A 17971-nucleotide genomic window follows, 5' to 3' on the forward strand; every position below is an offset into this window, starting at 1 on the left:
CTATACGTCTTTCTATCGAATTTCCTGTAACCAATTACTTGTAGTCTACGATATAATTTCTCTACAATTTATACACGACAAATTGCTAATTAGCATATACTATTTGAGTAAATATATACAAACATTTCCTTTGTGATTGACATCGATTTCCTTTTTGTGGTTAATTGGTACCGCATCCGTAAATAAAAATATCGGAGTAGAGGTCGTTCCTATCGTTTGACGATTATGACAATCGTTTCGTTTCAACAGATGGCGACACCATCTGATATCTTTACTAATGCTGCTAATGACGTCCTACGATTTCTACGTTATACCGCAAGTACTTAAGTACGTACGTACTTGCAGATGTTGCATAGAATATCTAGAGATAATTTCTCCAATGACGTGAAAATAATCGAAGCGCAACTTATCGATGACTCTCGAAGCAAATTTCTACTTTGTTCCGATTTTGTAGCTTTCTCCCTTCTTTTAGGCGAAACCAACTGATTTCGAAGTTAAGTACTTCATTGAGTTAATTGGATATTAATTATGATACCTCTCTTAGTACTTCTTTAATTAATGATCTACTTTATTCAGATCTTCGTCATAGTATAAAAGTTAATAAATGAAGAGGACAAATATAAATAAACATATGCCTACAATGTAATTTTATAAATACAAAGAATGAATCGCCTAACACGATAGAATAGTACGAAAATAATAAGGGATTCTTATAAAAACGTACACTTATATGATAATAATTTATTCAAAGATGATGCTGGCCGCAACAGCGGTTATACACTGAATACAAAGACGCGCCTCGCGAACTACATAATCCAAATAAATGGTATAGAAAAAAAGACGATAAAAAAGGATTTTTATGTACGAATTATTCAAATGCGAGGAGTATGTGTATGTGTGGTGGTGGGTACTGATGAAAAAAGCGCGCCTGAACAGACTGTAAAAAGGAAATAAAAAAAGGAGTCGAAATAGGGAAAAAAGAAAGAGAAATGAACGCAGAGTTAAGAAGCAGTACGAGAGCGAAAAGGACAAGGATGGGGGGATGAATGGTAGATAGAGTAGAGTAAAGTAGGGAGTACGTGTTTAATTTTCGTCGACTTCCGCTTCCTGTTCCTCGTCGAATTCCGCATCCTCGTCCGCGGTGGCTTCTTGGTATTGCTGATACTCCGAAACCAGATCGTTCATGTTCGACTCGGCTTCGGTGAATTCCATCTCGTCCATACCCTCGCCGGTGTACCAATGAAGGAAAGCTTTTCTCCTGAACATAGCGGTAAATTGTTCGGAGATCCTCTTGAACAGCTCCTGGATAGCTGTCGAGTTGCCGATAAAGGTGGCGGACATCTTCAAGCCGCGAGGTGGGATGTCGCAGACGGCTGTCTTCACGTTGTTCGGGATCCATTCGACGAAGTAGGAGCTGTTCTTGTTTTGAATGTTGAGCATTTGCTCGTCGACTTCCTTCATCGACATTCTGCCACGGAAAATTGCTGCTACTGTGAGATATCTTCCATGCCTGGGATCGCATGCCGCCATCATGTTCTTTGCATCGAACATCTGTTGAGTGAGTTCGGGTACAGAGAGAGCTCTGTATTGTTGGCTGCCGCGGGAGGTGAGTGGTGCGAATCCTGGCATGAAGAAATGGAGACGGGGGAACGGCACCATATTTACGGCGAGTTTCCTCAGATCAGCGTTCAACTGACCGGGGAACCTTAGGCAAGTGGTGACACCGGACATCGTGAGGGAGACGAGATGGTTCAAATCACCGTAGGTGGGTGTAGATAATTTCAGAGTGCGGAAGCAAATATCGTAAAGGGCCTCGTTGTCGATACAGTAAGTTTCATCCGTATTCTCTACCAGTTGATGTACGGAAAGTGTTGCGTTGTACGGTTCCACGACGGTATCTGATACCTTGGGAGACGGTACGACCGAGTATGTGTTCATGATTCTATCGGGGTATTCTTCGCGAATTTTCGAAATGAGCAGCGTTCCCATGCCGGATCCAGTACCACCACCCAAAGAGTGAGTCAGTTGGAAACCTTGCAAGCAGTCGCAGCTTTCGGCTTCTTTTCTGACTACATCGAGGACCGAGTCTACCAGCTCGGCGCCCTCGGTGTAATGGCCTTTCGCCCAGTTGTTACCAGCTCCGGACTGCCCAAATACGAAGTTGTCTGGTCTGAATATTTGTCCGAAAGGTCCCGAGCGAACGGAATCCATGGTGCCTGGCTCCAAATCAACGAGGATGGCACGTGGTACATATTTACCACCGGACGCCTCATTGTAGTATACGTTGATTCTCTCCAACTGAAGGTCGGAGTCTCCGTGGTAAGTACCGGTTGGGTCGATACCATGCTCGTCACTGATAATTTCCCAAAACTGTAACAAACGATAATTCGTATTTGTTAAAAATCATTTACACGATTTAACGATTCTTCGCGTTTTAAATGCTAGACACGAAAGAACGCGTGCGCGGATACTCGAGAAAGAAATCGTACTTGGTGCTAGTCGATGCTTTCTCCTCACGATTACCCCTGCATCCGTTTTCAGTCTTCCGTATTATCGACCGAGAAGAACGGTTCAACGACCTCGCCGGCAAATAGCTCGCGTGTAATTAATCGTAATACAAGCGGTCATTAAGGCGCAGCCAGGATGGAAGTTTCTTTTCGTTTTTTTCTCTTCTCCTCTTTCTACCTATACTACATGTACACACGTGCGCATTTTTCTTTCTATTCCAATGCTGCTAACGAATCATTGGAACCGGCCTCACCAGTGAAGATTAATTAATTTATATACGCGCATTTTATTCGAATCTAGAGAGATGATCATTGGTCTATAACCGTCGGCAATTAATTGCTTCTAAACGTGGACGAATGCGAAATATGGATAGCATGCAACGAACAAATGCAAGGCGTAATCGTGCGCCTTCTCTACTAGTTAACACACGACTGCTGTGCACGCAACCTCTCCTAACCGTAGTTCAAAGACCTTGCAGCAGCAGTATATTTCTGGAAATCGATGCATTCTCGAAATACCAACCAATGATGTAGACAAATATTCTATTGTAAAATGTCGAATATAGAAGTTATATCACCGGATACGGAATAGAAGGTATTATCCAATAATCGACATAGCGCATAGAATAACAGATAAGATGTACGAATATATGTATAACATGTAGCACGAGTTCATGTTTCATATACGAAATCATTATAAAATTATATCGTTGATACGATATGGACGTTATCATAGGTCGGTAATGTTTCCACGTTAATTGGCGTCACCTACAAACTGATTATATCTTACATCCCCTCTCGCTCCTTTCTATTTATTCCAACTTACGATCATGCAATAATTTCTGGTTAAATATTTTGAAATAACACTAATGTTAATGCAAGCATCCGACGATTGGTACCGCGGTAATGTTAACTATAATACATCTACGGAAACTATAATATCCTACATAGATTTATTTAACCAACGTAATCATATATGATCATCATTAATAGGAAGTGAACACTGTCCGCGCATAATTTTACTATCTCCCACTACCGGCGACATATTATACACGCGATATATGTACAATGTCGTAGTAAGATGAGTCACCAATGTCATCGCTATATATAGAAATGATGACTGCAATACCAATCTTGTCTAATTATCATAAGGCGCTACACTCGATTTATGTATGCACTCTGGCTTCTCCTTTGCTCCCTTCTGAGATCTATTCATTCCGCTTTGTACATATACATACATATGTATTTCGGAAGTCGAGATATTTATCATAACGTTGTAGATACATTTAACATGTCGAGCCATAATCAACTGAATTACGACAGTTCCTATATATTTAGTATGTTCATAAAGATTAAAAGAGAACAAAAATGACCTAGCGTCATAAATTATGATAAAAAAGGTAGTTGGGCAATCGGTAAAGTGATACCATCGTTGATTCATATAGAATATAGAATCTATCTAATTGTTTTAATTTATTTAATAATTATCTTTCCCCATATTTTTGGAAGATTTGAACAAAGTAAAAATTTTTCGCGTGTGCGGCATAAGGATGATTATTATCATTGCTCGAACGTTGATTTTTTAATGTACGAACGATGTTGCACAAAATGGCGGCCAAAGAATATATAGTCTGAGAGAGGATCGATATACCTGGGTTACTACCAGACACCAGTCTGTTGTTGCCAACATAAAATAATTTAAAACCAAGCGAGGTAACGCAAAAGAAAATGGCGAAAGGATAGCTTCTTTCTGTATTTGGAGACGTTTCACCGTACTACGTAATACACGATGTCCTTGGATTACCAAGATCCCTAAATGGGTAATTGTAACTGTTGCACAATTGTCGAGTGGTTGGTAAATCACGCTACAGAGATCATAATTTGAATAAAACATTTACAAGAAAACATTTTTGTTAAAAAATCGATATTACGGATATAATATTACGAATCGAAGTGGGTAATTTAGGAAACGGACGTTGACCCAATGAAACAACCTTGAAAACTATGAGAGCGTAAACTACAACTGCATTACTTGCTACGTGTCCGCTTTTTTCACAAGTAAATTGTTGTAATAGTTATACCGTATATATATATATATGTATCCATGTTACATAACGTAATCTCAGTATATAAATTCGTTTTACGTTACATTTTTTTAACTCGGATTTTTAATTAATTTTTAATTAATAAACAATTTTATCATTGCTATTCGCATCCTGTAGCAAGTTATTTGCAGCACAAATAGGATTTGATTTTATAAAAAATAATACAAAATATTTTGTAGTATAAACGAGATAACTATGACGTTCGAAAACGTGAAAATGAATTTTGTATGGAACTCATAAAAAACGGAAAGATGTGAACGAAGAATTTACATACTGATATGTTGTGTATGTGCCTGCTGTGCATGTATGCATGTATGTGTGCGTGCGCACTAGAGAGAATGTCGATGGTAGAAAGAGATAGAACGAGAAGGAGAGGAGAGGAGAATGACTGCGCGCGCAACCGCAGGTTCGATTCCGTTGCCGCATCAACCGGTGTATCCCGGCGCCGGAGATAGACCACGCCCATGTTCAAAGGGCTAAGTAAAACATTTATGTAAAATTTTTTAACGGATACCGGTTTTCAGCATTTTCTCTTGAAAAGTGCATTGACATTTACGATAAATGATAGAGAGAGAGATAAAATAGTTAAGGAATATATATTTGAAACACTTGACGACAGCGCTTCGTTAGAAAAGAGACGGGCTGACGGGAAAAAAACCGTTAAGTATACCAGCCGGCCGGCGAAGTTCTGTCGCCATGACAGGTCTTCGACCGAGCGAGGTTGCCGTTTTTTCGCATGCCAGTGGTACACGTACACGTAGCTCGAGTGTAACACGGTCTTTCGTCAAAATAGGTCTCGTTAAGATTTTATGAATTTTAAGTCATTTCCTGTTTTAGATTCTTCAAGCAACACACACATACACACACACGCAAGACAAACGTTCGAAAGATATCTATGCACGAATCAAGCGAGTCTCATTTTTTTTTTCACTACATTCGAATTTTTCATTTCTCTACGTTCCGATTATAGTAATAATTACAGTTATACGATATGCAGAAAATATATAAAACATATACGAAAGACAGGATTCTACTAGCACCAACTACAACGCGACGCGACGCTACGAACAAAGAAGCGTTCTTCTTTTCCACGCGGCCACGGATTCAATTATTTCGAATATTTTTCAACTCGAAACACTCACCTTTGCGCCAATTTGGTTACCGCACTGGCCAGCTTGAATGTGGACGATTTCCCTCATGTTGCTCGGTAGCTTTTTGGTCTTTTTCGAAGCTTACTGCGATAATCGAACTAACGACGAGATACACGCTAACTCGTCACGAGAGCCCAGAAACGAATATGCCCAGGCAGCGGCGTCCGTTACAGATTTTCAAGCTTCGGCAGGATTGCGGGGAGTGACGTGGGGAGACTCAAGCAACGTTTCTGATTGGTTGATATCCAAGCCCCGCCGCCTGTTCACCAGCCAGCGTCGACAACGTTGCCAACTTCTCATACGATTCTGCGCTCCAGCCTCTGCGGATATGATCGTTGACAAAATTTCAATTCGCCAAAATTGCAGGCCAACGCTGTCGGCCTACGAATGCGACCTCTTTTTTTTGATACTCTCGAGATTTTACTTCTCCTTAAAACCGCAATTATTTCGATTGCTACAAACATGATTATGATTCAGTTATCGTGACAACAATTTTCGAACGTTCGTCCGTTTCTCAGCCCCAAGCTAGATAACTTCCATGTATGTAATTACGAGTTTTTCACGTATATACGTACGTAATTTGCATATAAATGATGTTACTGTCGGTTATTATCAAATAACTGAAATAAAACTCAACGCAAGTTTGTGTTCTAATCCTTAAAATATATACCTGCCTAGTAAATAAAATTGTACTATATGAAGATATTTTATCAAGATATTTTATTAAACTAGCAACATTATTAATTTTCTCTTTTCGTTGGTACAATATTCGATGACCTCATCGATGAGCGCACACGTATTTGCTCCACCCTTAGCTAAATGATGGGTATGTCCTAAACCCACCCTGATTACCCGAAGTTGGCTGGGAGAAAAGTCGATACGTGACTCACCGGCGTAGTACACACCCACCCAAATACATATGTATGTATTGCGGACCTACTAAAAGAATGTCTAAAAAGGTGTACGTACGCCCTTCAGGCTACTGCTACGATAAAGTAGCTTTAGTTCTGGTTGGCAAAAAGGTTTCCCGGAAAGTATTCGCACTAGACGGTATCGTTTTCGTCAATCTTTCCTCAAATGACACTTATCGTCAATTACTCGATACAATAGATATCTATGGTCGCTTTTGAGTGTTGGTCAGTTGTATCGTACATGCAGAAGTTTATTAATCAACTATATGTTCGATATATAAGTAAAGTTAGGCATAAAAAGTAGACGAAAGTAAATGTGTGTATACGTGCATATAGAATGTTATGGAAGTATGTAACTTTACAAGCAGGAGAGAAGAACGGAAGGCGAACGAGTGGCGACAGGAGAGCAGGTAGGGTGGGTTACGCGTTGCAACGCGTAAGCCAGTCTTCTCACCGTTACCATGTATGGATCACTCGCTCTTCGTTTCGAAGGAAAAAATTCAACCATGATAGTGTACACGCCCGCGCATCTCGGTGTATGTGTATCGTATATTCGCTCGCACGTACTTGCTTGAGAGTACGCGCAAACACTGTCTCGCATTGATAGACGCGCGTCACAGTACGCGAACATAACGGACCTGCCAATAACGGGGGATCATATTTATTATCAAGGTAAATTCTAACCGACAGGATCGAAGAATGCGTCTACCTCTGGTAGTTCGTATACGCTCTAACGTAGCAACTTTTCGTCTATCGAGTTTCTCGTTTCTGCTCTCTCGTTAATCAGAAAACGTATTCTCTCTATCGGGAGTCGATCGTCTTTCGTCGTTGTTTTTGAACGCGCGCTACTGCATATGACAAGGAACGAAAATGTAGTAGAATACACCGGTCATCGGTCAGACTCGGTCTATCTCGTCAACGAAAAACTTTCGCTAGCAAAGAAGGGTCGTGCAAGTATGTAAGTACGATACTATGCATGAATAAAAGTTGATCATGTGTCACGAGGTCGATTCGAGAGAATAAGGCCGATGCGATACAGCGGTACTCCAATCTGATTGTCCTTCGTTAGTCGTACGATTAAACGAATCCGCGAGCAGGAACGCTCGCTGACATCACATCTAATTTAGACGAAACAAAAACGAAAAGTCCACGTGTACTTTTCTATGTCGATGAAAACAAAATTTCAACATTCTTTCTGCTTGTTATTTATTCCTATTTATTCCTCTTGGTCTGAGGCGTTTGTTCGAATAGATGTACTTGCTCGTAATCGGTTCGTCTCATTTAGATATCACTTATCGAAATACTATATTTCGTATATGATAAGGGTGAGTCACAATTACCCTAATCGAATCTCGTTCTCGTGAATAGTCGTTGTCGATAAATGCTTCAAATACAAAACATAGTATACTATACAGGATATAATGCAAATAGACATTCAGCGAATTCGTAAATTTTTTTTATTAAAGAAACTGCGGTATCGTGCATGTGAATCACAAACGATGTCCTTCGCTGATAATGATAGTCGCGATATTTTGTACCTAATGTCACAAGGGGTGACTATGAGTCACGATGCTATCGAGCTTCAGCAACGTACTTATTGTTAGATGCTTCCCCTTTTTCTATATAAGGTGCATCATATTTTTTATACTCCTGAAACGAACAATTCGAGATTACGATAGCGGAGCGATGAGATGACGTAAGAGTAAAAGAATAAAGAGTAAAATTCTAAGGCAACGACTAGTACTCTACTTTGTCGAATCGACCAATGTATGTATTTTAATTGTTGATCGGACGAACAAACGAAAACGATTTTACGCGTCGTTCGTGCGTTTCGAAGATAATATATCGTCGATGATAAGAACGACGAAGACGACTCGGGAGAACCGAGTCGGAACGACGCGACGGTCAGACCAAACCTTGCCCCGCCTCAACTTTTATTGATCCCGAGGATGTCGTCGTGCACGACAAATACGTGTAAATATTTCCGCAGCCGTATATCCGTGTCTCAATTACAACAATTGCACCACTTTTGAGAACGATATATTTGCGATAGGCTGCCGAAGCTTGCTTATGTTTTGTATGTACATTCACATATATTTCGATAAGGTTCAGAATATCAAACGGTTTTCCATGAGAAAACCAGTGGGGGTGGTCGAGTTGTATCGGGGACAAGATTTTGACGTACGACCACTTTCTCGAGCAATCCCGAGCGATACAGGTCTGAAAAGGAGTAACAACGGACCCGCAAGCTGCCGTAAATGGTATCGTTTTCTACTTTGGACAGAGTGCGGGTACATCGTGCCGGAGCTGTGGATCAAGAGAGTCAACTCGATAACGGTAGCTTCGAAATCTGATTGTGAGTCATTCGGTCGTTCTTCTCCATCATCTCTTTTCTCTTTTCTCTTTCGAATCCTGCCTTCTTTCGATATTTTCAGTTTTATTCTTTGCTTTGTTCCGTTCTACTTCTCATTTCTAACATATGTATATATCTCATCTCATATTCGTTGAATATCGAAGGAAGCATCATTTCCATCTGTAACGCGTATCTTTTCACTACAAGTAGGATAAAACTCGTTAATACGACTCGATTTGTGCTAAGTGTCTAACAACGTGACGCATAGGTAGATAAAACAAACAATTAAGTTACATTAAACGATACCGTTAGTTATAGCACATGACGATATATCGAAAACCGAGAATACCCAATTTTGCGGCAGTCTGGTTATTGAGCAACACCTCGCGGTGATGTCATCGTAACGAGCCGTCTCATTTCCAAATCGGGAAAGACATTTATATATTTAACTTTTATTTGTATTTGGCTAAAAAAACAAATCTATTTGTTGTTGTTGCAGAATAGATAGCCGTTCGATAAAACGCGATGTCTCTATCGAAACGAGATTACAATTTTTAACGTATACTTTGCAAGTGTTACTTTGTTTCTCATACAATAGGATCTTCCCTTGCAAATGTCGTGTTTGTTGTGTTTCAAAGATACTCTTAGGATATCGATAGTGAAGCATTTGCTGCGCAAAACGAACCTGATAGAGAAAAGAACGCGAAGAATAAGGAGAGGTTCACATGATCGAATCGCGAAGCAGTCTGTCCATGTTTGGATACGTCTGTTGCATTTTATATGTCACCTTTACTATCCGTTTTCTTTCATTGCTTATAACGATTGAACTTACGTAACGCAGTTTCCAGTATAATTTTATATATCGTGAAAAAAAGCGGCAAACGTGACAGCAGATATTATATACAGCGATAATTGCCTGTTTTATCATAACTAATTGTCATTATTGGCATATTCCCCTTCTCGAGGATCATTCAAACTAGGAGATGATTTAATCGTCATAGATTAGGTCTGATCTGTGCATTATGCAATTTCAATTACTCCGTACTTGGTACGGATAGATATGTTAGTATAAAATAACATGTAGGTACCCGTTGAATATTTATTTGAATATTCTTGACTGTGAAGCCACTCGCATAATAAGTGGCACAAGACCACTTTCTATCTGCGCGCAATATCTCGATACGAATCTCAAAGATTCGCCTTACCCAAATTTGTTTTACTTTACAAATTCGTTTTCTATTTATGGTATTGTTATATTTGATTTTAAGGTATAAATACGTTGTGTAGACGAAGACCGTGAGTAAGAAAGATATAAAGCGAAATATCGTCGGCAGACCCCTGGCAAATGGTTCCTTGGGGCGTAGCCGAGACGAGGAACACGATCGATTTTCGTCCGAAGCGCATTGCGGATATTTCGGTTGGGCGGTTCTTGACATTCGTATCGAATTGTACTAATCTTGTGCCTCTTCTTTTATTTCCGTGCTAAGTTCGTTTTTCTCGTCAAATTTAATCGTATTACGATATTTACGTCATTTAACATAATAATGCGATCATATTTTCAATGCATAACGAGAAGCAAGATTTATTTAAGAGTAAAATAACGTTGAATAAAAACTAAGAAGACTTTTGAGAAAGTTATTTGGAAATTAATTTTCAATCAAAAAGGCGGAAACGTTATTTGGAAACGTCCCTTGTCAAAAGAGGTAAGCCTACGGAAAGCCTTCATCGCCCACGTGGTTTCATAGCTCCTTTCTCTGACTTGATTCCTGTGCCGGTTATCCCACGTGTGTCCTTTATGCTATATCACGGATTCAGCTTAGTGTAGAACAAACCTTCTTCCAACTCTTAATAAGGATTCTTTTTCTAACATTTGCGATTAATCATAGATATTACTAGTGCTCGCTAAAAAACGTTATTATATTATGTTACACTGTCCAGAAATATATCAAGATAAAAGAAGGTATATAAGACTGCATATCATACCTATCGCATATTTATGTATATCGTGAAACCATCGATCAGCCGATTAAAAACTTGCTAACGACCTCATTAAATTCCTCAGGATAACGTAAATGCAAATTGCGTGCTCCTTTTCAAAAAATTGTCAACCTGATATGATTTATCATCGACTTTATCGTTAGCCATTAAATCGTAATATAAATAAGATACAAACTTTGCTCCGGAGATGTGATCCTTCGACTAAATTGGATGCTCGGCGAGTACCATAGGGTCTTTGTTCCTTGAATGATCAAACTGGGACATTTAATTCGCGTCAGCAACACTTTGCATAAGTCACCGTGTTGTTTTTCGCAAATTCTCAAAATTGCATCTGTCCAATTAGACCAAGTTGTTCGGACATAGACCTGCCTGTATATTTCTATCAGTGGAGCTCGCATTTTTTCGGACCAACTGTCTATATTTTGGTATTCTATCGACATCCAAACGGAAGGATAATAAAACGATTGCTGGCGTGAACTGATTTTCAATGAACAGAGAGAAAGGATATACTTTTCTAAATGTTGATTTCTTTCGACGTTACATAGGCGTTTACAGCAACGGCTACCATCTTTCGAACATTATTTGGCAACATCGAGGCGAAAATGTGTAACCTTCGTTAAATGGTATACCTAATCGGTGTCACGTTGAAAAAAATCATTTGGGAATGTCCTGTCGGGTGGTTTTTATTTTAAATAGCCCGGGGGATCTCACGCCACCGTAGTAAATTTTCCACCGTCCAATCCCTCTATTTATGGCTTAAGATGCGTCCATATCGAACCTGTACCGTGGTATTACAATTCAAATTTAAATTTACATTAGTGACGTGTCTCTCGTCTCGAGTTTTTTAACAATTTTTATTTTGAAATATAATAAACAACGCTTAATTATCGATATTTCGACATATTCGAAAAATTATCTTCAAATATATGTATGTACATAGATTTGCAGGAAAAAATTGTATCGTTCAAATGATCTAGGCTATGACTATTTAGCTACATTTTTAACAATCAATTATCCCTAGATAGCAGCACCTTCGCCAAATACAATTAGCACAATTGCGATTGTGTTGGACGTGATAATTTTTGTAAAGTTGCTTACCTAAGGCACCTGGCAAAATCAAAACTGGATGTTCACCCGTACCAACTCTCAGGTAATTGATGTCGACTCCATTCGCATTAATTTTTTGTTCCGATTGAAAAATATTTCATATTGCGAAAAAAATATTTTGATGTATACATACGTATGTATGTATATGTTAGCTCTAAAACATGTTCTTGGAGTGTCGAAGAGTACCGTGTACTTATCCATTGAAAAAAGATTACGCTACAGGTTCTCTGAGACAATATATTAGCGAAATTTCGATGAAACATCGCTAGTATGACTGGCGACTTTCTTGTTGACTCTACCGACTCACCGATCTGTCTTTATGCGATGTTGCTTACGTGATAGTACCGCGAGATATTGAACTTGCTTTAAACATTTTTCTTAGATTTCAATGGTATACGTTGGGTAAACTATTATCTGTGTAATATGTTTATTATGTATAATACCGTATGTATAATATATTACGTAAATAATGGGTTACAGACTACCGATAAAAGTTCAAATTCAAATTTATTTCGAATTAATTAATAAATAATTGAAATGCCGATATACATAAATAGCGATAAACTTTCTTAAGAACCTATGCACTTAAATACCTTCTAATAAATGAAACAGTAAAATTATAAATAATATATATGATTGGGCAATGTATTTTGATTCGGCAATGTGATATTTTGAACGTATAGTATCTTCTTGAACAAAGCGTCAGATCTATATAAATGTACCTCAATAAATAAATAATATAGGACATTTGATATTCTTCGCTCTTCTTAAACTTCTCACGTTGCTCTAAAATATTTTCCATTCTAAACATGTACTTCTTATTTTTCTTCTTCAAACATCGCGCTTATTTAACTATTATTAATATAGTATCTATGGCATAAGGATAATTCTAACGATAACGCGTATATTATGTTGAGAAGAAAAAATATCAGGCAATAATATATACTTGCATGGTGTTATTACAAAGTACTTCACACTTTTCCAGTACGATCAAGACTAATACACTCTTCTATGCTCCATTTTTTTTATGAAAATGTATATTTGATAATTCAACGATCTCATAAAATAACAGGGCTAGGATGCTTCATTGTTTTTCTGCATTACATTTTAATTATATTGTTACAATTGCTCATAACAGATCGATAAAATAATAATATCTATTACTTTGAAGATGACTAACATCAATCAGTTAAGTACAGTTTTATATAATGGTACGACTTTACTTAAACGTACGAAAATCGTTATGTATTTATTTTTGAACAAAACAGTTTGCGAAAGTATAATGAATTTCATAATTTTAGTGTTTAAAATATTTATTTTTTAAATATACAATAATTATTGATAATGTAATGTCAATGGTCACTGTCACTCGTATGCATGGAATTCATAAAGTATATCCAATGTATCATATATTAAAAATAAAAATAAAAATAAATAAAAGCTTCTGATACAAATTGACGATATAAAAATGTTTAATCCGCATACAGTCTTAAAAGCATTATACAAATTTCTATATATTTTCAAGAAAGACAGACGAAATTATATAACAAATATGATCGCGATGAACAATATAAAAAATGTTTATATGTCCTTTTTGCATGATAGAGTATACGAGTGCAAAAGATAATAGGAGATGAAATTTTCTATAATGAAGTACATAAATTCTGTGCAGTTTGTTTTTCTATATCTTATACTTAGACGTAACATTGACAGAAATAAAAATAATGAACAAGCAATGATCGTTATAAAAATACCCTTATCATGAATCTTGTTGATCACGATTCAAAGTTCTGTGGTATTCGTCTGTTAAATGTTTTTTATACTTCGTCTGATCATTCCATAGTTTTGCCGCTTGTGGATTGAGAGGACTCTCATTGTTAGGTTCTAAAAGAAGGAACAGAGTTTATGATATTTGTTTGTCAGCATTTTGCATAGCATCGATTCAAAGTTACTTACCACTAAGAAGAGATTGTATAGATAACAATATAGTACGCACATCGTACAAAGCGCTCCATTTCTCTTTCAATATATCCAAACAAATATTACCCACTGCATCCACGTTTGGATGAAAACAAGGAGTAACGAAACGTACAATTGGAGCACTATATGGGTAACTATAGGGGAATTCTAAAGTTAATTTATATGTAAGACCAGCATAAACCTGCAACAATAAATGAAAATAAAAGTTCTCTTGTATCTATTATTATTTTCATTATGAATAGAGCAATTATTACCGTATCCCTTGGTCCTGCTATAGTTCCTATCCATTTGAATAAATTTTCTCCATCTGGAAAGGCAGAAACACCTTTCTCTGTGCTCATCATCAAAACCATGAGCTCCTTTTGCAATCTATACGCATATATTTGTCCTTATTAATATCATAGGAAAAAGTCGATTGTATGACTAAATCTAGCATAAAATATAATTATGTTCAAGAATATTTGCATGCAATCTAAGAACCAGCTAATATTAAATTATTCGCTGAAACATTGTGAATAGGTTATGTATTCTAGTATTACTATTACAGTAAGATACGTATTTGCTATATGAAACTTTTAGCATAAAGTGGAAAGAATCTGAGATGGCTATAGATAAAAGAATGGTAATAAATAAATAATATACAGGAGCAAGATCAGTTGTGTTTTTTAAATATTCGAAAAAGTTGGCGTACCGTTTACTAACTGCATGCTTGTCTTTTGATATGTTCTGTTTTTCCTCTGCAGCTTTACTCGGAGCATTTTGAGACGAATAAAATGGATTTATATTTTGTGCCATTCCGAATCGAAAGACACAAGTGATTCTTCGAATTATTATTTGCCGCACAAGATTTCCGTAGCTTCGGTTTGGGATACAACAGTCACTGTGGAAATTTGAATGTTGGATCTTCTACCAACCTTCTTGAAAACATTTGACTTCGAACAGCTGTTGAAGGTGAAGCGTGTGGTTTGTTTAATATGTACTATCGTGCCACGTACTACATTTATTTCAGTTGAAAACACAGTGAATTCGATTATATAAAATCACGTTGAAAAGCGAACATTAAAGTTATTTGTCAAAAAATTATTTCCCTCGATTTTGTGTAAAATTGAAGCGTGACGTCTCTGCCATGTAAATACAATAGTAAATGTATCATTGTTCATCACAAAGTCAGCAAGAACGAGCAGTTCCAGTATTTATATATGTAGTGTTTAGTATATATCGTGCTAACGTTGAGTTAATATGTGACAAAAGTTCTGAAAAAAAAGACATACAACTTTAAGCAAACAAAACTTATGTTATTGCATTGCTTACTCGTCTATAGATTCATCATTTAACTACAGTTCATTTCTTTATAATTAGTTCATAATAATGTCAACGTTGTTTCTCTACAATCATTATTGCGAACTCGATAAAGATTTATAAAAATAAAATGTACACTCTAACGTGTAAATTATTATAGAATAAGCAATATGATTAGAGTACTTGATTGAGGCAGAAAGACATGGTCGCGTTAAGATTGTACACGAGCAAATATCATATTTATACGATGTGAGATTTAAAAAAAAAAAGAAAAAAGATGGCAACGGCACAAGGTACACCAGAATCTGATACTGGAAGTTTTGAATGCTTTCAAAACTATACAGCGCCAGAGGTATTTATCCAGGGTTTGGCTGGAATCGTTGATCAACAGGATGTAGAATCTATGATAAGAGCACAAAAGCAAATGTAAGAATACTTTTTCAAATATTTGTTCAAGTACCAGAGTATATGCAATATCTTTTTACTGTGTCTGTTATGTACTAAGTTATTGCTTCACAGGTTGCAGAGGTTTGAAAAAACCAACGAGATGTTGACCAATTGTAATCAGTTGTCGATAAATAGATTTAAAACTGCTGGCAATGAGTTTAAAAAACATACAACATTATTAGTGGAAATGAAGAGAGATTTGGATTATATTTTCAAAAGAATTCGTATCGTAAAGAACAAACTGAGTCAGCAATATCCACAAGCATTTAATGGTAAGCATATATATGTAATCTATTTTAAAAACATACATGTGAATAATAGTATGTTGATGATATGTTAGTGTGATATATTTTGTTAATATAGAAGCAGTAAGAAGCAGTTTAGCGGAAGAAGTAATCGTCGAAGATGTAGATTGCCCTGTAAAACCGCTTGAACCTGAAATAGTACCACTACCAAGCGCCTCTAATACCGTTATGGATCGAGATCCAGATTCTGATGGTAACCAAACTAGCAGTACAAGTAATCGTATTACCATATAAGAAATTTACTTACATTGTGACAAGTTATTCGTTGTTAAAGTTTTACGATGCTTCTACTTTTTATTCTTTTCATTTCCTTTATTAAATTTTTTTAAAATCATTCGTCGAACCAAACGAAATAATTATTGAGATTCAACATTTGTATTTGTGATATGTGTACCTATCTGTACAACCATTTTTAATGTTCTTCGCTCAGTTAGACAAAAATTTCCGGTAGTATGTAGTATTATGAGTGAATAAATGAAGTATAATGATAGCCATTATACATATTCCATTATAAGTGAAGATATTCAACAATGTTAATCCTTTTTGATAAATAAATTGTAATACGAAGTTGATCAGTAGAAGGTGATCAGTTGGTCGATGCAACACTTTTATTTAGAAATCCTTTATACTCTTATAATATACGTCTCATGTGTTTCGTTGCGACTTGTACACCGAATTGAAATACATACATATATATATATATATATATATATATATATATATATATATATATATATATATATATATATGGCGTGTGTGTGTGTGTGTAGTACATAAAGTTAATGAAATTTCTGTAAATTTGAAGAAACATGAAAAGTATCGTAAATAACACACGTGTCTTATTGCCGAACGGTTCGCCAATGAGACGCAACACTTTGATATATATTACGCAATTAAGTCAGTATTTATTGTCTTGTGGTAGAAAGGTACATAGGTAATTCCTTTCTAAGCGTTGTTGGCGTAAAACGATGTACATGTTATAGCCATGGTATGTGATAAATGCGTGTAATAGCAGAGTGGTAGATATCGAAATGTAGCAGAAAGGTATCGCTTGACGAGTTGGTTTAAAGCAAATTTCGGTACGCTATGGCTGTAACGTAAGAGTTACACTGTAATGAAATGAATTTTAGAAATAGTACGAAAAAACAAAAGAAAAAAATACAGATGTTATATTTCGATTTTGTTAGACGTAATTTACTTGGATCTATTTCCCACTCGTTAGGGTATACGAGGTCGTTCCTTTTCCCGAATACGTTATTTAATTACGTAAACGAAACTAATACCGACTTCAATTGTTGATGTACAGTGCCGGTTGAGGAGTTTCAATTTGCAAAGCTGCGGAAACGACGAATAAAGAGCAACGATAGTTCATCAACGGAGAGCAACAACGATCACAGTAACGCCGAAACTTCGTCCTGCACGTCCGATACTGGTTAAAGCATTTGTTCCAGAGTTAGAAAATTAGAAGACTACAAAAAAGAAGAATACCCTCAAAAAAAGAAAAAAGAACGATAATAAAAAGAGAGGAAATAGAAGATTGATATTTTATACGTTAACGTTATCGCGAAAATGGTTAGCCGACAATAACGGTTTAGTTCCATCGGTGGCAACCGGCTATGAAAATTTGGAAAGTTTCGATTATACACAACGTACAAAAGTAGATGTACGCGCAACCGTATACATATTTGTAAATTGCAAATCTGTGAATTTTGTCAGTGTCGACGAAATAATAAAGTATTGTTTGTACACTGTAGAAGAGTCGATCATTTCGTAGCGGTAAGTACAACGCGTGTTATAGGATAGGATTG

General features: G+C 36.7%; 5 protein-coding genes across 5 annotated transcripts; 1 reads left to right on the forward strand and 4 right to left on the reverse strand.

The window, feature by feature from the left end:
• Window positions 1-726: 726 nt before the first annotated feature.
• Window positions 727-5941, reverse strand: LOC100644287 (tubulin beta-1 chain). Its single transcript, XM_003395132.4, has 2 exons — window positions 5755-5941; window positions 727-2370 (listed from the first exon to the last, which is right to left on the reverse strand). Exons 1-2 carry the CDS (start codon window positions 5809-5811, stop codon window positions 1084-1086), a joined length of 1344 nt encoding a protein of 447 aa, XP_003395180.1. The 5' UTR covers window positions 5812-5941; the 3' UTR covers window positions 727-1083.
• Window positions 5942-6223: 282 nt separating this feature from the next.
• Window positions 6224-7305, reverse strand: LOC125385042. The gene is made up of 2 exons (XM_048405583.1): window positions 7129-7305; window positions 6224-6699 (listed from the first exon to the last, which is right to left on the reverse strand). The coding sequence occupies exons 1-2, from the start codon at window positions 7303-7305 to the stop codon at window positions 6487-6489; spliced, it is 390 nt and encodes a 129-aa protein (XP_048261540.1). The 3' UTR covers window positions 6224-6486.
• Window positions 7306-11045: 3740 nt separating this feature from the next.
• LOC100649653 (valacyclovir hydrolase) lies at window positions 11046-12217 on the reverse strand (the record flags this gene model as incomplete). The annotated part of the gene is given in 6 exon segments (XM_020862797.2): window positions 11046-11136; window positions 11201-11267; window positions 11270-11455; window positions 11536-11630; window positions 11632-11803; window positions 12124-12217. Coding segments are annotated over 6 exon segments (705 nt in total), but the record flags the coding sequence as incomplete, so codon positions are not given.
• Window positions 12218-13427: 1210 nt separating this feature from the next.
• On the reverse strand, window positions 13428-14939 carry LOC100649447 (ubiquitin-conjugating enzyme E2 C). Its single transcript, XM_003395093.4, has 4 exons — window positions 14804-14939; window positions 14367-14481; window positions 14089-14293; window positions 13428-14016 (listed from the first exon to the last, which is right to left on the reverse strand). The coding sequence occupies exons 1-4, from the start codon at window positions 14905-14907 to the stop codon at window positions 13892-13894; spliced, it is 549 nt and encodes a 182-aa protein (XP_003395141.1). The 5' UTR covers window positions 14908-14939; the 3' UTR covers window positions 13428-13891.
• Window positions 14940-15266: 327 nt separating this feature from the next.
• LOC100648357 (kxDL motif-containing protein CG10681) lies at window positions 15267-17916 on the forward strand. Its single transcript, XM_003395084.4, has 4 exons — window positions 15267-15837; window positions 15931-16130; window positions 16222-16356; window positions 17470-17916. The coding sequence occupies exons 1-4, from the start codon at window positions 15689-15691 to the stop codon at window positions 17598-17600; spliced, it is 615 nt and encodes a 204-aa protein (XP_003395132.1). The 5' UTR covers window positions 15267-15688; the 3' UTR covers window positions 17601-17916.
• The last annotated feature ends 55 nt before the right edge of the window (window positions 17917-17971 follow it).

The sequence above is a fragment of the Bombus terrestris genome, chromosome 4, assembly GCF_910591885.1.
Source record: "Bombus terrestris chromosome 4, iyBomTerr1.2, whole genome shotgun sequence".
NCBI lineage: Eukaryota > Metazoa > Arthropoda > Insecta > Hymenoptera > Apidae > Bombus > Bombus terrestris.